This window comes from Rhododendron vialii, chromosome 12a (assembly GCF_030253575.1).
Source record: "Rhododendron vialii isolate Sample 1 chromosome 12a, ASM3025357v1".
Taxonomy (NCBI): domain Eukaryota; kingdom Viridiplantae; phylum Streptophyta; class Magnoliopsida; order Ericales; family Ericaceae; genus Rhododendron; species Rhododendron vialii.
The window spans coordinates 26,306,039-26,327,780 of NC_080568.1; the positions used below are offsets into that span (position 1 = coordinate 26,306,039).

General features: G+C 37.9%; 1 protein-coding gene across 1 annotated transcript; it reads right to left on the reverse strand.

Annotated features, from left to right (window-relative positions):
• Positions 1-1,924: 1,924 nt before the first annotated feature.
• LOC131310624 (zinc finger protein CONSTANS-LIKE 16-like) lies at positions 1,925-5,409 on the reverse strand. Its single transcript, XM_058337754.1, has 2 exons — positions 4,072-5,409; positions 1,925-2,444 (listed from the first exon to the last, which is right to left on the reverse strand). The coding sequence occupies exons 1-2, from the start codon at positions 5,179-5,181 to the stop codon at positions 2,202-2,204; spliced, it is 1,353 nt and encodes a 450-aa protein (XP_058193737.1). The 5' UTR covers positions 5,182-5,409; the 3' UTR covers positions 1,925-2,201.
• Between the last annotated feature and the right edge of the window lie 16,333 nt (positions 5,410-21,742).

A 21,742-nucleotide genomic window follows, 5' to 3' on the forward strand; every position in this document is an offset into this window, starting at 1 on the left:
TCGTTCTTGAGTTGTTTTTGAAGTTTTTCAAAAAACTCATCCTAAACCACCACTCGACCATCTTTCGTCCAAAAAGTTTAGTAGTTTAGTCAAGAACTAGTTTCGAGAGAAACCTTTTTCTTTCAAAGCTACTGGAAGCTTATCATAGGAAGTCACTCCATTCAATAGTCGACTTACTTTCCATAGCCGCCCTACCGCCAAGAAGAACGGTAGATTATCCTTACTCACTTCTCTAAGTATAACTAGAAGTTGTATATTACTTGTACGTTTGAAATGCATGTTAGTTAATAATCTTATATTTGCTAATAGAGATATATGAACATGTGGATTAATCAGCTTTTACTCCAATAAACATATGTTGTTTTGGAACTTTCCACAAAGGAGGAAAGAACGAATTTTGAAAGATAGGAATTTATCGTTTGATTGAAAGTATTCGTATTTTGATCTTTAGGATGGTTATGAGCATGTATACGTGATTACTATGATTGTTTGCCTTGATGTGCGATAAAGCATAAGTGATTTTCACTCCAAAGGCGTCCGTACATATGGCGTTATACTTTAAGTGGTGATTTGAGCATGATTAGTAATATAGAGTTTGATGATCTTGCTAGTTTAGTTTCAAGATTACAATGAATGATTTATGATTATATATGTGAAAAGTCCTACCGCGGAGTCATTGCATGAAAACGAGACACATAAACTGAGAAAGTAGAAACATGATACCTAGGATGTGTTAATGGCAAGGTATGTTTTGAAACCGCAATGTGGCCGAACTTGGTAGTCAGGATTTGTAGAAACCGTAACGTGGCCGGACTTGGTAGCCCGTTGTGTGAATGAAAATTCGCAATGAGGCCAGACTTGGTAGCCCATTGCGTGGATTGTGAAAATCACAATGTGGCCGAACTTGGTAGCCCATTTTGTGGATTGTGAAAATCACAATGTGGCTAGACTTGGTAGCCCATTGTGAAGATTGCCAATGGGGCCTGATGTGGTAGCCTCATTGGTAATATAACTTGGTTATCCGCGGAAAGGACCCAATGCAAATTTTGTGTGCCAATGGGACCCGGTGCGGCAGAACCATTGTGAGGATACTCGGGAGACCGGAACGGCAGAACCGATGTTGGGTGTGTAAAACGGATTTGAAAACGTTGATTTGGTAAATGAAAAGTGAAACCAGTGACACGGTCTACGAAATGACGCGTAGGAGAAACTCAGAATTCATAGACACCAATGATAGTTGAATAGTAAATGTGGTTATATCATTATTAACTGTTTTTGTTATATATACATGTACTATGTGGAAATCGTTAATATTATGATCTAATGTGTGTAAGTTAAAGAGTTAGTGGATATAGATTATTCTATTGAGCTCCTGTAGCTCATGATGTTATCTTTGGTGACCCTGACATATTATACTGGAGGCGACGCTGGTATAATATGTCAGACTTTATAGATGAACAAGGTGAGCTGTACAGCTTGGAGGCCTTTGGAGTTGAAGAGCTGGCTAGGATGGAAGAGCAGACGGAGCTGTAGTTAGGAATCTTAGTTTCCCTCCCTTTGTGTAATTATGGAGATTATGATGTAATAATGAGCCAGACTCTATTTAGATTTTCAATAAAATTGTCTTTTTAACGTACCCAAAATTTAGGGCGTTACAGTTACACCCTAACTACACCTCTCTCACATACATGTGTGAGAATTTCACAATATATGCTAGAACCACATGTATGTGAGAGAGGTGTGGTTGATGTGTGACAAATTGATGTGCTCCTATAACTCTTTTTTTCCTTGCTCGTCCTAGTTCCCAAAGAGATGACATCTTGTAGGAATAAATGAGATCTGATGTGTCTAGCCCAATGAAAGTTTGAATATATCCAGAATTCAAATTTCCTAATGACTATTTTAGAGAGAGATGTACTCCATGTTTTTTTCCTAAGCAAAAAGATTTTATTAACCTTTGAAGAAAAATACAAAGATTAAACGGATCTCGAACACACCGGCAAAACGCCACCCGAGAACTAAACCCAAGACAAGAAACCAACCGACCAAAGTAACTTCATTGGCCATTGAAAGCCAAAGTAACTACATGTTATTGTAACATACTTCCATACTATTGCATCATAGGCCATTAAAAGCCGACGTAATTTAACTTCATTCCAAATTAGCCATAACAATACTCAAACTTTGGTAAAGTCGACAAATTACTTGGTGTTGACGAGGTAACTGGGAAAAGAAGGCACAGAAAAGGGTGTCCTCTTGACAAATCGGCCTTTCATTCTTGGCCTCTTCTCTGCATTGAGTTTCCTGACTTCGTACCTTATCTTCTTCGAGAACAATCTTGTCCTTCTCTTCTCTCTGTACCTCAAAACTCGAGCTTCTCGGCCTCCGTCGTCGCCACCCCTCACGTGGCTGCCTCCTACTCCTCCGTATGGATGAGAATAACCCTGAAAAAAGTTTGAACCCATAAGTCTCTCATACCACCTTAATTTGTGTTAATCACAATCATTCGATGGACTAATGGATGGATCTTAGCTATGACAAAAGTTCATCACTCGAACCCTAAGAACTTGTGACAACATTAATGTTTTTGGTTTTCTTGTTTTCTGCATCAAAAAATAAAATAAAATAAAAGCATTGAAGAGTTTAAGAACACTCGTCCTTGTTTTTGTTCTTTTTTTCTTCTTCTAGGCAAAATAGATTTTATTAATCTTTGAAGAAGGTAACAAAAATTAAACGGATTTCGAGTACAACGGCAAAAACACCACCTGAAAACCTAAACCAAAGGAATGCAAGAAGCTCACCGCACACCCTAAAAAATCCTGAAACCTACAATCAAAAACCAAACCAACGCCAAAAGACAAGAACAATCCGAAGGGACAAAACCTTAAAATTAATTAAAAATCTAAAGAAAAGAGAAACCCATTCCTCGAAATCATTAGCCTCCTCCATGTAATTATCTCCATCCAAATCGTTTTTTTCTTTGTTGCAAAAAGAAGTTTTGGAAGTCGAGCCAAAAAAGAAAAGAAAGAAGTTCCTGAAACTCCGTATAAGTGTGTTTTTGGAGTTTCCTGCATTGAAAACGTACGTGTTTTCAAAGCGTTCCGAAAAAAGGATGAATGAAAACCCAAAGAAAATTTTTACTTTGTTTACCAGAAAAATTCCAACGCAAAAATATAGGGAAGGAAATGAAATGAACCAAGCAGAAACAATTCATTGGAAATCAATATGCATGTAAAGTTCTAAATTTGTATTGTATTATGTGTGTTTTATATTGAAGACAATAAAATAAAATAAAATAAAAGATATGATAGGCGAAGCAAAGTGTTGGTCGAACGAGAGCATTACACCCAAGAAAAGGGCTTATACTCTCGAGCTGGCAGATTTGACCCTCAATCAAAGAAACCCTAGAGGCTAGAGCTACATATTAGCCTGGTCGACCAAGGTTTTAATATCAGTAGCGGACTGCGTACTGAGAACGGTAGCAGCGAGTGTCAAATAATAACTAGCGAGAATCGGGTATAACGGACCTGAAAGGCTGAAACTATTAAAATCGATTTTGGTGCTAGAGCACTTGAAGTCAAGCCGGTCTTGAGTTAAAGTAAGTGTTGCGGTCACTTTAGGCCTCCAAAAAATTATGAATTGTAAAGTCCCCTCCTACTTTATTATCTCTTATTATAATCCAACAAAAGAGGCATGCACTATTTTTAATTCTTGTTTTAAGCCTCGAAAAGTCAGGGCCGGCGCGGCTTTGCTTGAAGTGGCCCATATCGGTTGTGAAGCAAACGAAAAATCGCATATGAAGCCATGGATATTAGGAAGGGACCTTTACTGGAGTGAATGTTTGGTAGCACCGGTATACCAGAGTGTAATGGTAATCCGCTTCGTTGCAGCCAATAGGATATGTACCAGCCATATTCAAATCTAAGGCCTGGTCATTAAGTTTGGGATCAAGGATTACTCAAGTTGCACGTGAGCTCGCCTATACACACAATTATATAGAAGAAAGAAAATATGTATGCATATGTTCATAGGTTACGCAGAAGACATGACGGGAGGGAGATCGAGTAGTACCATGAAGTCGGGCCAGCCACCATCGGCGTTGAGCTCCGGTCGGATCCCGTCAGTCCAAGGACAGCCTTGGCTAGCCCAAGCACTAACTACCCCTTCATAATTCAGACTCAAAATCACCTTCCTCTTCACTTCTTCTTCTCCTTCTTCTTCTTCTTCTTGTTTCAATCCACTCCTTCCATCCATTATACCACCCACCATCTTTTCCTCCTCTTCTCCATTCACTTCATAATCAAAGTTCCAATCTATAGTCTCCCTCTCTAAATCAAAACCCATTTCCATTTGGCAATCAACAACCTCTTCCACCTCATTAATATCATCCTCAACCTTAACTTTTCTGCTTTCCACGAAAAAATTACCCATATCATCATCATCATCATCGTCATCTTCCTTGTTACACTCTAACAACCCTACACCTGACCCTAAGCCTAACCCTTCGATTCCACAACAGTCCTCGTCGAGTCCGGTCCCGAGTAGGCTCTCAACATCGGCTGCAAACTCCGCGAGTTCCATATCCGATGGAAGAATTAATCCGTTGAGAGTATCGAAATCTATATCGCACGCTTCGTCGCGTAATACTACTCCTTCATCTCTCATCGAAACCGCGAAGCCGCCTCCCGTGGCAGTTCCCTCTCTTTCGTATGCCAATGCATCCGCCATGTTGTTTGGTGCGTTACATAGCTCCGCGGCAAATGGGTCGAAAACCGGGACCCGATAAAGCAGTTGCTCTTCGCTCTCATTGGGCGAATTTTCACAACCAATCTCCGGGACTATAGCAAGTGGGTTTGTGAACGCAGAGCCATATATGGCCTTGGCTGGCTTGGGTTGGCGCGGGGTTCGAGCCTTACGGGTGAACCCTTGAAGCCAAGCCGGCGTAGAATTCTGTGTGTTCGGTGAGCCAAACACGGGCTTATTAGGAGCCCCCTTCTCGAGCCTAACCCTTTCGTGCCGGCTGGCTAGCTGGTTAGCCGAGTGGACCGACGAATCGCATCCTTGGCAAAGGAAAGCGTCGTCGGCCGCGCAGTACCACCGTGCCCGTTTTCGCAGACAGCTGTCGCAGGCCCGCGCCGTCTTGCCTCCGACGGCGTTTGCAGCTTTCTTTGAAGTGATCATGGAGAGAAATAAAAGAGAGAGAGAGATGAGATATCAAACTGGGAGAAAGAAGTTTAACAGCTGAAAAAAATGAAGTGGAATGGGTGATGAAGTGGGGAGAGTGGAAGTGAAATTTAGGGCACAAATTGGAAATGGGTTGCAATTATTGTGATGGGGAGTGTGGTACCCGATGAGGGTAGGGCTTTTAGTCTCTAAGCTTAAGGTCGGTCTGAGAAATATTGATGCACTTTTTTGGAAGGTTTTTGTACAGAGAGAGAGGTTGAGAGAGCCCTAGCTTAATTGTGGGACCAACGAGGGTGGCGTTATCTTGGTGCTCATTGGTTGAGTTTTTGAAGTTTATCTCAGTCTCTTCCTTGCTATTGGCTCCCTTTCCTTTTCTTCTGATACCTTTGTGGGTCTAATTAATTGGTGCGGTTCGGCCCATGCTGCCATGCAGGGGCCATGGCTCTCTCTCTCTCTCTCTCTCTCTCTCTCTCTCTCTCTCTCTCTCCACATAATAGTGAAGGGGACGTTCTTTGGTTTTATGTAACCCCAATGGCTCAATTATTCTTTGTTTGAAGTTTAAACTTTAAACTTCTTGTAGGTGGTCCCTGCATGAGGGTTGCTTTCGTCTCTCTCTCTCTCTCTCTCTGTCTCTGTCTCTCTCTCATGCATATTGGTCGAATTTGATTAGTGGAGGCTTCTGGAGATGGTGCAAAGTAAACCATTCTGCTCCAGTTAATATGTCAGTGGACGTGAATGATGAATTTCGGCCTTAAAACTCACTCTCACGAGAGAAGTTGTAATTTTATGGGGGTACCACCCTCATGCATCGATCGATCACTAGCAGCGGGGTTTCACTCTTGGCCCCACTCAAGATATATTTCTTGGCTCTTTTTCCAATAACTAATTTCCGGCAAAGAAATTCTCATTATCATAAAGATTGAAAGAATGAGATTAAAAAAAGCAAATGCACCAAGAGAGCTTCAATTCAAGTAACTTGAATTTTACGAACTCTACTAAAATATACTCACTCTGTCCCATTTGGATAGTCCTCTACGAAAAGAAGTGTATTTTTTTTGAATAAAAATATATATAAAGTATTTTCGTACATAATTTTTCGAGTTTCTTGGTGCAAAAAATTATAAACGAAAGTACTTAATTTTTTAGTCAAAAATTGCAAGTCTTTTCATACAAGAATATCATTTTGGGACGGAGAGAGTAATATTGGAAAAAATTGAATTTGACAAAAAAAAAAAAGGCTACGTCTAAGAATACATGTGTGGTATATGGGGAGTTGAGCAATGCGAGTTAACCATTATTCATATTATCTCTTATCTTATCTTATCCCTTTATCCTAATGCCGAGTACCAAGTGTATCTCGATTTTAATAGGGTTTTTATCATAGGTAAAAAGTGTAATAGAAAGAGTTTTTTGTCACGGGAAAAAAGTGTGATTGAAAATGGGGACATGCTATCTCACCCAAATAGGCCGACGACGTTCTCCAATCGAGATTAAATAACAAAAGATCACGACTACAAACCCATGACCAGAAACTTTAGATAGAAGAAGATCGACTACCCTAATACTACAAAATTACTGCTCCATTAATGTTACTAGCGACTTGTTATATATTATGCTTTGAAGAATAATGAAGGCTAGGCTAGTGTTTGAAAGTTGGGTTTTGATTAGATTTTGGAGAAGCTAGCTTGTATGAGGTAACTGTGTTGAGACAATTAAAGGTGCTAATTCATCTGAAAAAAAATGAAGAGAAAGGATGGAATAAAATTCCAATGAGGGCACGTGCTCCACTACCCGGTCTTTATATATATATATAGAGAGAGAGAGAGTTAGGTTCCGGTGAGGGATCCCTCATTTTATTAAAATGCGGGACTCCCCTTTCCGATTGAATTTTAATGATCCGAGCCGCTCAAAGTGATCAGAATGTGATTTTAAGGGTCCCTATGAGAAATCAGCAAAAAAAATGACCGGAAAAGGCTTCATCCGAGCAGTTTTCATTGAATGGTTCAAAAAAAACTGCTCGGATGACGCCCTTCCCGGTCATTTTTTTTGCTGATTTCTCGCGGGGACCCTTAAAATTAATTACGTTCTGCACACATTGAACGGTTCGGATTTTCAAAATTTGATCGGGAAATGAAAGTTCCTCATTTTAACAAAATGAAGGATCCCTCACTTGAAAATTTCTCTCTCTCTCTCTCTATATATATATATATATAGATAGATAGATAGATATGCTTAATCCTTTTTGTTACTGGAGGTGCACTGGCCAGAAAGGCCACAACCAATTAATGCAATTTAAATGCTAGACGTAATTTCAAGGCTCAATGTCCTGATCTATACATATTTTGTGTACTACGATCATTGTACCAAATGATCTTCAAACGTGTTGTTAGATTTTTTGGAGGGTTCCAACCTAAAACCAATTGACAATAGGTGGAGTAGCCTCTGGAATATATTAACCAAGCTTTGGTGGCTTAAATGAGCGATACGGGGCAAGTCTAACACTCCCCCTCACGTGCAGCTCAGATGCACGTGGAGGTGACAGACTAGGAGACCAGGAGCTGACTGATTGACTCGGACGACGGAGATAACAGAGACTTTCCCACGAGAGGTGAGGTCACCCAAAACCTAGCTCTGATACCATGTTAGATTTCTTGAAGAATTCTAACCTAAAACCAATTGGCTGGGTGAAGTAGCCTCTAAAATATATTAACTAACGATCATGGTAAATTAGAGATTCTCCCGTTAAAAATCTGACATGATTGATCTAGTAGTTGAAAACTACTTGCTACATAGGTACGTCCACCAAAAATGATTAATATAGAGGTACCGTACACAATTAAAGGTGAAAATATGTTTAGACGGGAATATCATCGACTTCCATATATAGTAGCAAGTCATCGTTAGACGGATCGATCGAGAGAGACAGAACGAGAGAGACGAGGAGAGAGAGACTTTGTAGTCTGCACAAATGATATATCTCCTCGAAATCTATTAGGGAATGTATACAGAAGGAATCTCATACCAATGTTCTAATCAAGATGTTGAGGATGGTCAATCTCACACATTTGAACACAAAAAAAAAAAAAAAAACATGTGGTGCGTACTATTTTCTTGACAATTATAGAAAGTACTGCCGTATATTTTTTCTTGAGATAAAAGTACCCATAGTATTGATTATTGGGAAGTGTACAGTAGTTCATTCATTGGAATTTTTTTGGACATTTTGTAGTAAAACTCATCACTTTTGTATAAATAATCAATAACATTTGCATAGATATTAATAACATGAATTAAAATTTCGTAGCATGATTAATACACAATCATAAGAAATGTTTTGAATGTTCAAAGCCGATGCAATGAATTCATGTCCAATTATTTTTTATTTTATTTTTTTTGATAATCTTCATGTCCAAATGTTATGAATTTATATGCAAGAGAAATGAATTCAAGATTAATCCAATGAATTGGTATGGAAAAATGCTAGTAGTATAAATTCAAGGCAATTGAAGGGCGTTTATAAAAGAAGCATATGTACATGTTTTTGTTTTGAAAAATAAAAACATAAAAAGTACCACTCCCCGACCACTCCTTTTTCAAATATGTGTGAAGCTCATCCCGTAATTAAATGTATGTGGCCGACACATATGTGTGAGAAGAGTGGTCGATAGGAATGTACGCAGCATTGTTCTTCTTCTCTCGCAGATTAATTATTGAAGGGAGATACAAATATCCCAAGATATTTACTTACTATGAGACAATTTTAGAAATTATTACTTTCTACAAGATATTTAGCTAGTAACCAAATATCTGGCTAGTGGTCCCAAGAATCTGTATGCCACCGTGGTGCATCAATTCCCTCGTGAGATTGCGTCGGTATGACACAAAAAGGAGAAAAATGGAAGAACAAATATTGGAAGAATTATAATAAAAAAAACATATACATGTGAACAGGTGTGACACAATCACACCACTCGAAAAGTCACTCCAAAAAATCCTTCTAAATTTCAATCCGTCCCAATTTGTTTGCTCACCTTTCTTTTTTGGGTTGTCCCAAAATTGTTGGCAAGAAACCACAAAAAAACCAAAATTCCAATTTTAACCCCTTTGTATCACAACTAATTAAAGTTAGTATTCTACCGTTGTAAAGGGTACTTTTGGAAATCTAAAGACTTTTCAACTCAAAGTCTTCAAGTCAATGAATTTGGAGAATTCCTGTAATAAGCAAACAATTATTGGGACGGAGGGAGTACTAAATTTTAAAAGGGTAGTGACTTTTGCACTCTCTTTTTTACTAAATGCAAGCATTCCCATTCCAATTTTTATCCTTTAGTTATTTTCATTGAAAGACAAGAAATGTAGTGCATTCATAAAAAAAGGGGGTGTGAAAATCATTTTCCATATAAAAATTGCAGTAAAAGAGTAAATTTAAATGTAAGGGGAAATTTGAAATGTTTTTTTGTGTATGTTAAGTGAAAAACCAGTTGAGGGGGAGAGAGCATTAGTTTCTTATGGCAACTTGGGGGCTGTTTAGGCTGATTTTGGGGTTGTGTGAGGGCTGTATTAGGGGTTGTTTTGGATTTGGGTGCTGCTTGGGGGCTAATTGCGGGTTGATTTATTAAAGGCAGATTTAGTGACTGCTTTAATTGGTGCTGTTCTGGGGCAGATTTGAGGCTTTTTTAAGGGATGTTTTAGGGGATTGGTTGGACTCAGGACCCTGTAGTGAGCAAAGTCACTATAAAATTACAGTGAGCATTTTAGCAATCAACAGTCCGAATTTAAAACAAGCTTTTTTCAGGTAAGAGTTATTTTCTTCCATGGAAGAGTATTTTTTTTAATACCAACCGTTGAAAACACTTTTGCACGATTGAAATTGCGCGCTGCAACCCTGTAGTGACTTTGCTCACTTCAATTTCACTGCAACCCTATAGTGACTTTGCTCACTACAAGGTGCCTGGATCCGGGTTTAGGTGCTGTTTGGGGGCTGAATTTTTGGATTGTTTTGAGGCAGCGGCATGGCGAAACTGAGGTGTTTAGTTGTGGCAGCCGCAATGCAGGCAATGGATGAGTTTTGAAGCTTTTTGGGTGGTGTTTTGGTTGTGGCTCATGCATTAGCTTGTGAAGCTAGCTCTTGGTGTTTTAAGAGGCTGTGGGGTACGTTGAGATTTCGCGAGTAGCAACAGTAGAAGGAGATTGACTACTATTGTGTACTCTTCGAGGCTCTCTTAGTAGAATGATTTTTTTTTTTTTTCTTATTGTAACATTTTCATTTTATTATCTTTGTAATGAATGAAAATTTTATTTGTTAAATAGGAAAAAAAAAGAGAAGAAGAAGCAATAATATACCAAGAAAGCACGTTAGCTATCTCTTGGGCTCTTTTTTCTTCGGCTCGACATATCTCTTAGGCCAGTTTGAAATAAAAGGACACATCTCTTGGGCTTTTGTTGGACTCCTGGGCCAATATTAATTGGGCTTATCATTTGCGCAGTATTGATTTATATAGCTATACCTTTATGACGAGGGTTTTGGGACTTTATACCAATTAGTCTCGTATTGTTTGGAAGTAGAATGCGTGATCACTTAATAATATTTTAGACCTCTCTAGTCATTTGCTTGAGTTGGAGATAAAGTTTCCACATGGGATCAGATCGGGACTCCTTCCACCCCACATTTTAAAAATTCACAATTCACACCCCACGATGATAGACCAATCGAAGGCTGTACAATGATATGACCCAAAGAGTGGTCATGCGTGACAAACCTCAAACGTGATTGCACGTGAGGAGGGATGTTAAAGAAATAGAGTCTCACATTGCTTGGAAGTGGAATAAGTGATCACTTAATAACATTTAGAATCTCTCCACTCATTATCAATTGGGTTTGAGTAGGATATAAAGTTTCCACCTAAACCACTCTAGTAGAAGAAAAGAAAAAGAGACCGAAAGTTTTACGAGTAACAACTGCTATTGGTACATATAAAAATCTGTACCAGTGTGCATAAATCTCTTTTTTGTCTCATTTTGAATCTAAAAAAAATGATCGGAGCCACTCATTTTGTTAAAAGTACTTATGGTTCTTTCAAAAAATAAACTCAATCTAATATCGCGAAGAGCATTGACGAAACATCCAAACTTTGTAGACACCTTAATTGACATTAGATTGAGCTTATTTTTTTATAAAAATCATAAATAAAGTATTTTAAACAAAATAAGAGGCTTCAATCATTTTTTTAAGACCTAATATGGGTTCAAAAAGGGATTGTACCCACTGGTACAGATATAAATCTAAAATATGTACAATTAGACTTTCTCATAAACCTACGTGTGTACAACTTTTTTTAAGACTAAAGCATATCCATCATGGTGATTTGCATCACCTTTGTGATGTCACAACGGTAACATTATTCAATAAAATTATGTGTACACCATTTGGAGTACAACGCGGTATCCATCTCGGGATTTCGTATAGATGATTGAAACCACTCATTTACGAAACATCCAAACTTTGTAGACACCTTAATTGACATCGGATTGAACTTATTTTTTTGTAAAACCATAAATAAAATATTTTAAATAAAAGAAGCAGCTCCAATCATTTTTTTAAGACCCAATATGGGTTCAAAAAGGGATTGTACCCACTGGTACGAATATAAAATCTATACAATTAGACTTTCTCATAAAGCTATGTGTGTATGTAAGGACCCGGATTTTTGACCTAATTTTTTTATATATAATAATATTATTAGGATTATTTTCTTAATACAATTACTTATATATATATATATATATTTTACAAACATGCATGCAATCTTCTTTTTTTTCCGTGCATGCATGCACACACTCTCATCTCCCTCACCTCACTCTCCTGCAATGTCTCTCTCCCTCCCTGCCACAGCTCCTTTTCTCTCCAGCCATTACTCCCTCCATTTCCTTTCTCTACAAGAAAAACAAAATTCATCCCTCTTGCCCCAAACCAAAAACTACTTCATCACCAAGCATGATCCGAAATTCAAATACGTTCATATCCATTTCTTGTTTCCTCTCTAGCCCCAAAAACAGTTCCTATTTGTCCATTTCAAGTACCATGAACCTAACCTCCATTAAATGTCATCTTATCACCTTATCCAAAATTCTCCTATAAATACCTCATCACTTCAACCTACGAGCTCTCCATTGCAACCACCACCCTCCACTAAGTAAGAACTAAGAGAAAATCGTGGCCTATTAAAGCTCAAACCATGGAGTTTTAGAGAGAGAAAAGTGGGTTTGTGCTCTAAAACGAACCAAAACCCATATTGACCGTTCCAAACACTTTTTACAACTCAAAGCATCCCCAAACGACATCCAATTCGGTCTCAAGGTTCCTCCATAACCAAAACCGAAGTCATCTTCCGCAAAATTCAAGTTTCGGTTTGTGAATCAATCTGATCCAATCGAGGTTTTATGATTCATTCCAACCACTCCTCTAAGTATAATTATGTATTTTTAGACCTAAAATATAGCCCATGTGAACCCATGCATGAAACCATAGCCGAACGAACAAAAAAATAAATTCCAGTCGCGACATTGTGGCCGTGACCTTCGAGTTGCCCAGCCGCAAAAATCAGGGTTCCGACCTCGCGGGCCGCAAGGTCAACCCGGTCAGACCTTGCGGTGAGAACTGTTTTGGTTCGAATCAACTTTGCGACCTTCCGAACCGTTTTTTGACACCCGGACTATTTTTCCTAGACTTTTCACACCTTAAGAATCATAACTTGTTAATATCATATATTTGTTATTTTATTCTCTATTTATTATATTTTTTTACTTGTTTTCATTCAAAGTTTAAAAACGAAAAATCTTTGCGACCTTTCCAAGAACGTTTTTACCACCCAAACTATTTTTCCTAGACTTCTCGCATCTCAAAGATGATATCTTGCTAATTTCATATTTCTTTTATTAAATTTACTATTTATTATTATTTTTAAAGTGTTTCCAATCAAAATTACTTTACGACCTTATAAACCTTGTTATTAATGCCCGAGTAATTTTTTTAGACTCCTTACGATCCTAAGATGAAACTTTGTTAATCTCAACATATTTTATTTATAAGATTATTTATTATCTAATTATTTTATTTTCGGCAACTTTCGTTAATATCTTTATTTTAAAATAATCTCACGACCATCCGAGCTCAACTTTTGACATCCAAACATTTTACATAGGACCATAGGACTCCTATTAAAGTCATGATAATTATTCTAATATTTTTATCTATTTATTGTACGTAATTAGTTGTTAATCTAATTTCTTAAAATACTAATGCAAGCCTATATATATATTATTTTATCAAAACTTTTGTTGATAAAAGTTTCTTGCTTTATTATTAACTTCTTGGCCATACAAGACTAAGGGCAACGGCCCAGAAGCAGAGATCGAGTATGCTTGAGATATGAATTGAGACTAGAGTCGCTATGGAGTTATTTCAATAAAATTTTATTATTTTTATTGCCTCAGAAATTCCTTAAAAAATTGGGGCGTTACAAAATGGTATCAAAGCGTAGGTTCAACACTCGGACTTGGGTAGATTGAATAGACCACATTCTGATAGCGTAGATTCAAGTAACTAAACGTTTACCGTATCTATTACTCCTCTAAATCACGAGATATTTTACCTAAGTATATCATATAAGTATTTATCGTTTTTTACTGATAACTGTTAGGAAAGTAAGGAAAATTCAAAAATTAGGAATCAGAATAAAATTAAGAAACATTAATTTTAGTTTTTTCTTTCATCCTTCTTCCAAATATTTATTCTTTCCGAGTATATTTTTAGTCTTACTATCCGTAAATCTCAGCTATAGAAAAAATATATACAAATCTGATGGTCCAAAATATAGATAATTCAAAAACCATCTATATAATAAAACAGAGCTGTGTTTGAATCCAAAAGACAACCAACGCTCTAGATTTGTCCTCATGCCTACATAAATCTCTACCATTCATTCTACTATGGCATTTCTGTAAATATTTGATCCATCCAAGGGTTATCATAAATGGCATTTTGGTAAAACTAGGATTAGATTTCCAAAATTTGAAACGTAGAAACGCAGACATTTTGTGAAACCCTAACCGTATTCCCATACCTCACCCTCCTTCTGTCTCCCTCTCTTCGATCGCTCTCCTAGCTCCACCGACTGGAGCGGCGAGCCACCACCGACCGGCGTGCGATCAAGAGCAGCATCACCTTCCTCGACACCTCCGATTGCTACAGGCCAGACACCAATGAAGTACTCCTCCATAAGGTGCGTGCTCTCTCTCTCTCTCTCTCTCTCTCTCTCTCTCTCTCTCTGTACCTTCCATCTACTGATCTACTGGGTGGCAACTCTTATTTTTCCGACTGCCTCATCTACCACCATGTATTCAAGTAAGCCAAAATATTCCCAAACCGGAAAGAGCAAATCCACCCACGCATTATTTTCGAGTTCAATTGATCTAAGGTAAATTACTAAACCTGGTTAGCATTATTGGAATTCCAGATTAGGGTTTTTATCTTGGATTTGAATTTGGTTTTCGAATTTGGCTTTTATCCTGTTTAAAAAAACTGCGGCTGCAAACTGCAGAGTAATGGGTTTTCAAAGGGAACAAAGGGTTGACAAAAGCGTCGGCGGTCAACATCAGAACTTTAGGTTGGCATTCCGCCGGCAAAAGGGGTACATTTATCTATAGATATGTATTGATACTTATTTGTCTTTATAGTGTAAAAGCCATTATCGAGTCATTTGATTCGAGCAGCTTATTTTTTAAAACTTAGAGCTTCGAAAACTTGGATTTGGCTATGGGTGTGTTAGTAGGGATGAGTTGGGGGAATCAAAACCATTAAGTGATTTGTTTCAAGCATTGGGCAAACCATGGTGAGCTTAGGGATGGTGAGGAATTAGATTAAAAGCTCCACCTATGGTTGATGCTTGTTTTTTTTTCCACGAATAGTGTTATGAATTTTGTGCTCAAAGCCAGTTAAAACTTCCATATCGGTGATTTTTCCCTTTCTTATATTTTGTTATGTCAATTTTTTTTTAATCAAAAATCTCATGTGGTGTTGTGGGCCTAATTTAAAATTTTCTTTTGTTATTATTCTCTTTTCAGCTACTATTCTTTTACGATGTGGTGATCTGTTGGAAAGTCCTAGGTGCTCATTGGATAAATTAAGCCCTTTACTCCTTTAGTTTTGATGATGTTATGAGTTTTGTGGATTGGAAAAAACATTCATGTATACTGTACTTAATCAAAAGGCGGACAATCAGTTCCACTTCAGTCATGATTAGTAGGCAGCGGCGGAGGGAGTTCTTCGGCAGCAGCAGCAGCCAAGTGGTTGTTTCTTTAGCAGCAATTGTTTAAGACCAGAGGTGTGTCATGTGGATTTTCGATGGCGAGTCTGAGTGTTTGCACCAAACGGAGCAAGTACTACGATTTTTTCCTCTCATCATCATTTATTTATGGAGTTCAATTCTCGCTTCATGTTTGATTTCATTTGTCTAAATCCTTGGTATTGTGATTCAATGGTGGGAAACCACCAAAGGGAACTGCATTTCAATGAGTGGGTGACCCTTCATCGGTGATCGGAGCAAAAGTTTTACGTCTCTCTCTCAACCATCTATCTTGAACTGCATTTCTAAAATTCATAGTGCATGCTATAAATCAAACTGTTGATACTGTTGAAAATTCATAATGCATTCTAAAATTCATACTGTTCTTATTTGTGGAACTTGACTGACTACTTAGTAGCCATTGTTTCATACTTGCGTGCTTGATAAGTTATTTTCATGTTCAGATTGGTAAGCCGTGCGGGTCTGGAAAAGATGCATATGTAGTGTTTGTTAAAAAGCCTATATGAAAGAACGCCAAGATAATGGAGAGCAAATTGATTCTTTTGGGAGCAAAATGTTTTTGTTTCGTGGTTGTTAGGATGTGGTTAGTGGCGAAAGTTGTGATGACAATACCAATTTAGTTCCATGACATGAGCCTCAAAACTATTTTTCAATGATGCAGTTTTTGCGGTTTTTATGGATGAGAAATGTTAAAAGCTGAGAACTATGACCACATTTAGATATGCATATCAAATATGTGGTTCATGTATTGAAATTGGTTCTCCTTCATTCATTTTGTGATAGATTTGTAGATGGATGATTTCTACATTGAACCCAAAATTTTATCTTTCGTGCAGGAAGCGACTTTTTAACACGTCTCCTCCATCGTCCACCCACACCACCGCTCACCTTGCCCCTGATCAAAGACAAAGAACCTCCCCTTGCAGCAGTAGGCCCATCCACTGATGACCACCGACATCATCCCATCAGCACCATGGAGTGATTCGGCCCCTCTTCTTTTCTGTCCTCCATCTCGTCTAGCGAAATCACGGCAACGATAACAACCAGGGGTAAAAACGTGTACTCATTCAGTACCTTTCTTATTCTTTTGGTCAATCCTTAACTTGGGTTTCTAACATGATTTTTAATCTTCATAAGTAGAATTCATGTTTTTGTTAAACTTTGCATTCATGGTGTATAGATGAAAACTGAATAATTAAGATAAGGCCCATTCCTTCTTTTTATTCTTTACGTGGCTTTTAGTTCACTATCATGAACAATTAACAAAAAGAATTATGGGCCTTCAGAAATTTATTTGGTTTGTTATTGGCTTTTACTAAGGAGTTTTACTGATAGTTTCTCTGCTTTATTTAATCCCTTTTGAATACCTTGCCTTCCAGCATTAGTATCAAGTGTGGCATGCATAATGGCCTTTGTAATGACCATTGGGTTGAATAGTTGTGTGAATTGAAGCGGCTATTTGTTTCGAGAGAGTATTAACTGAGTTACTCAAAAACTTAATGTGCCTATATGAGAAAACTTGAAATGGACGAATAAATAGAATAAATCATTTCTCAAGTTCTTAATGTGTCCAATTTCATTTGGGCAAAATTTTGATTTGGTTTTAATTGTTTCAGGTGTGAATAAATCATTTCTCAAGTTCTGAACTTAATTGCATAATGTAGTTCAACGTATTTTATTTTTCAGATGTGGAGATATGGAAGGTTTCGAATGGGGAAGGCATGTACGGGTATATTGGCTATGAGGCTGCCCTTTTTTATGGCACTTAAAAAATGCTTTTTGAAAAACTGATGATTCTACATTCCAATAATTGCATATTGTGGTTCAACGTGAAATTGAATACTTGCAATGCTCCAAGGGTAATCAAGAAGCTGTTGGCTTTGGTGGTGTGCTTATGGATGACAAAGGAGCATGGAATTCAGGAGTGCATCCTCGGACAAGGGGAGACTCAAGTAGAAATGGAGATGGATTTGCTGCAAGTAGTGAATCTAACCAAAGAAAATCCAGCTCCTCATCGCCTTCATAGGAATCTGATTGAGAATTGTCAGATTTGTAGTAAGAGCTCTATGAATCACACTCCACAAGAGGGGAACAAATTAATTAAGTGACTGATGTTCTGGATTATGTTGGCGAGACTCAATGGTGGTGTGTTAATATGAAACACTCAATTGTGATTTCCAAAAGGGAAATCTTCTTGCAGCTAACATTGTAGCGGCTGAATGTGAGAGGCAATGCGGCCTTTACGCGGTTCCTGTCATTTGTGTACATACCAAAAAATAATAGACTTGGTCATGTCCCCTTTGAAGTGTAAGCTAAAATGGGCATGTGTTTGTTTTAGTCTTATTGCGTGTAATTAGTTACTTCTTGCTATGGTCATTGGCATCAAAATGGGAAGGAGAATGGTTAATAGAACATGTTTGTCATTGGTGGTTCTTTTTTAATAGACAATGTTATGATTTTTACCGTCATGCAGTCTCAAGGGAGAGCCCAGTGGAATCAAGTGGGGTACTTTTTCCACTCTCATGGTACATAATTTGAATAAATGGACCCTATTGGAAGTTTATTTAAGAAAATGACTTATAGGAGATTTTGTCTTTATCGGTGGGGTGGTAAATTCCAGAAAAATGACAATTCGATTTTGTTTTTTTCAAAATGTGTCGCGCCGTGCCTAAAAATGGCAATTCGATTTAGATTTTTTCAAAATGTGTTGCGCCGTGCCTTAAGGCACGGACATTCGCTAGTTGTTCCATATTATATAGATAACTTTATTTTTGCGCTATACTAAAATACCACTAATTACATATAATTATTGCCTTTTATTTTGCTTTCGGGCCAATAATTTTTTTCTCATTTCTTACCGGATCAGTCCGGGCGGGTAAATCCGTCCCTCGAACAGGGCGACCCGCCCCGTTCCGTCCGGTTGCCATTCCCATTCATATGCTCTGCGTACGGTTTACGCGTTTTCATCACTCCCCTCTCAGCATCGGATCACCACACACCCTACCATCTAAATTGCAGCAGGTTTGATTCCAAAGGGGTCCACTCTCTTTGGTTGGATCCTTTATTTTCCAAAGGAGTAATAAAACCCTTGGCCTTGGTTATACCGCATCAATCATGACTTTACGCTTCACCAAAGTACGCTCCATCAAAGTAAAGATTTTACCGATGGGCCCACCTTCTTTTGCAATGAATTTCCTTTTGGTAGATTAGTCGTCCAATCGTGTGGCCCCTTGTTTGTCTATTTTCTCACTTATAGTCGACGAATCGACTAAGAGTTGTTATACGTGTATGCTGTAATGTGGGTGTTTGTGATGGGAGAGTTTGGTTCCTTACCGTATTTCAAGACTTCTCTGAAAGCAAATTTAATGAAGTGAATGGAGATGAAAGAAGAACAACAAAATGGACTTTATTATTCTTCGAGATATAAGTCGATTGACGATGAGAACACAATCGAACAGACAATTACGTTACAAACTACTCCTAGAGCAAGAAATGTAAAGTACAGATAAAAGTAGAAGCCTTTGGGTGATTGATTGGGGGTTGTAACTGTCTTCAATTCTTGTATTTATAGTGTGTAGCCTTGACTTGAAATTCAAACCAAATGAAATTCCCTCCTCTGGTTTGAATTGGGCGGTTACTTCCTCATTTTGCTCCATGATCTTACACGTTCCCAATGTTGTAATTGCTTTAACTGCCTGTATTAACTGTCTTATCCACAATCTGCTTATGACTTGTGCTTCGAAATGTGTTCCGGATTTGAATAATTACTAACCGTCGATCAGTCCACTTGATTTTCCTTAATAGGATTCACATTGAATTTAAATTAATTAGTCTAAAACATGTTGACACGTGTCACATTTTGACCCAGTCGATCATAATAGACTAAATTACCAAATTATGGTGTAAACACCCCTATGGATTATGATTATGAAAAATCGTTATGAGCACCGCTAAGTGGTGCTCTAGGATTTTATCTACCGCACATGCGTGATGAAAAAATGTTTTGGAGCACGACGTGGCTTCGCTATGAGAGCACTGAATAATCGCTCGAGGATTATTCACTGATTCATGTTTTATTTTTTATCTGTGTGTGATCTCTATGGGCACATTTGATTACCACGTTATTTTTGGAAGGATAAAAGATGAAATTAATAATGGCGATAAAGGGGACATCGGGTTCTTAGGATAATACTCCTAGATGAGATTTTATTCTTAAGGTTGTACAGGGACTAATTGTATTTTGTTTGATTTGGGTGGATATACGATGGCATGAAGAGTGAATAATCATTTTGATCATTCACAACAAGGGAAAAACAATCCCAATGGTTGGGATTAGCCAATACCACCCGTCAGATGGTATTGGAAAGTCCCGTAGATGAGGTATCAAGTGGCCAAATAATCCCTCTCTAGTCCGATCTTGAAAGTTGTCGTTGGAGTGTGTGAATGGTAATTTGCTCTAAATGCAGGGACGGAGCTACTGACATAGGTGGAGGTGCCATGGTACCAGAAATGATAACGGTGCAGATATATAATCTATACCAACATGTACAAATTCTTTGAGGGCTCATTTTTTTTTCTTAAAAAAAATAATCGGAGTCGCTTATTTTATTTAAAATACTTTATTTACGGTTCTTAGTTCTTACCAAAAACAAAAAGAAAAGATTAATTCTGTATCGGTAAAGGCGATTACCAAACATCTAACTTTGCTTTAGAATTCAGACTTGAATTCTGGAACAAAGTTGGATGTTTCCATAAATGCCAAACCGATACTGGATTGAGCTTACTTTTCGTAGGGACCGTAAACAAAACATTTCAAACCAAATGAGCGGCTCCAACCGTTTTTTTAGGACCCAAAACGGACCCATAAAGGGTTTGTACGTGCTGATACAGATTATATATCTCAACCAATAGCATCTCTTATTTTGTTATCAGATATAGGTGTTCCATTACTTGTCATTGCACCTTCTTACCTAAATGTCATATTCCAATAAAATGTGCAAAAGTAATGGTCCACTCCTACTATACACTTTTTTCTCACCTACTATTGGATTTTCAACGTTCATCAGAACATGTTGTCCCTACATAATTATTTATTTGGGTTACATAATTATTTATTTGGGTATCACGTTGTTGTGACCACGTGGTCGCCGAGCAGTCCATTTAGACTATCCAAAAATATATTGAACGGTTCAGATTGAAACTCTCTCTCTCTCTTCTCACCCCACCACTCTCTCCCTCTCCTCTTTCTTTCTCCAAATCCGAATTGTTCAAAACCAAAATGAGCAATCCGAATGAGCTGAGCGGACACGCGTGGTACCCACCGGCTCCCCAAAAATTTCTCTGTTCTTATGTGCATCAGAGGTGCACACGGCAGCAATACAGACGGTACGTGATCACATGAGATTGTCTTTAACTTTCGAGGAATCAATATCTGGTGGCCATACACGTGCCACCATTTACCACCTCTCATGTTGTTGTTTGGTAAACGTCAAACAATAAAAAGACGGGGAATTCGAGGAAGGAAATTGATATTCGCACTTCAGTACTTTTTACTGGCGCTCCACTTTGTAGTTAAAATTGAAGTGTCATAAGTAAAAAGTGGAACGCGAAAATCAGTTTTCTTGAAAGAATGCTAGGTACAAATAAAACTTACCGCGAAAGTACCTCGAAAAAAACAATGTATGGTTGAGAATTACTTTGATTATTGGATCACACGCATCAAAGTGAATCTCAGCCTCTAGTTGCTCTTTTCGGAGTACTTTCGAAGTAAGTTTTCTTTGTCCATAGCATTAAACATTCTGCTATGTAAACCGATCAATGACATAGGAAGCCACTTATCTCACTCAAATAACTTTTCCCTTTTTTGGAGTTACGCAGTCAGAAGTGTCCGAGCTAGCTTACGCACGCATTCAGCATTCTCCTCCCCGGTCTCGTCAGAAACAAGCAATCCACGCCGAGACCGGGGGATGCACCAGATATTTCTCTCTCTCTTCTGCTCTGATTCCAGGAAAGTTACCAAGTTCCGTACTCATAAGTTTTTTCTGAGAAATCTGCAATTGATCATTTCTATTTTCAAGGGGAAACATAACTCATCACTCCAAAACAAATTCTTGAACATCGTCTGAGAACAAATTATTGCGTTGTCTAAATACAAGGTTCTATCAATAAAATAGATTTTGAGTCTCCAAAATGGA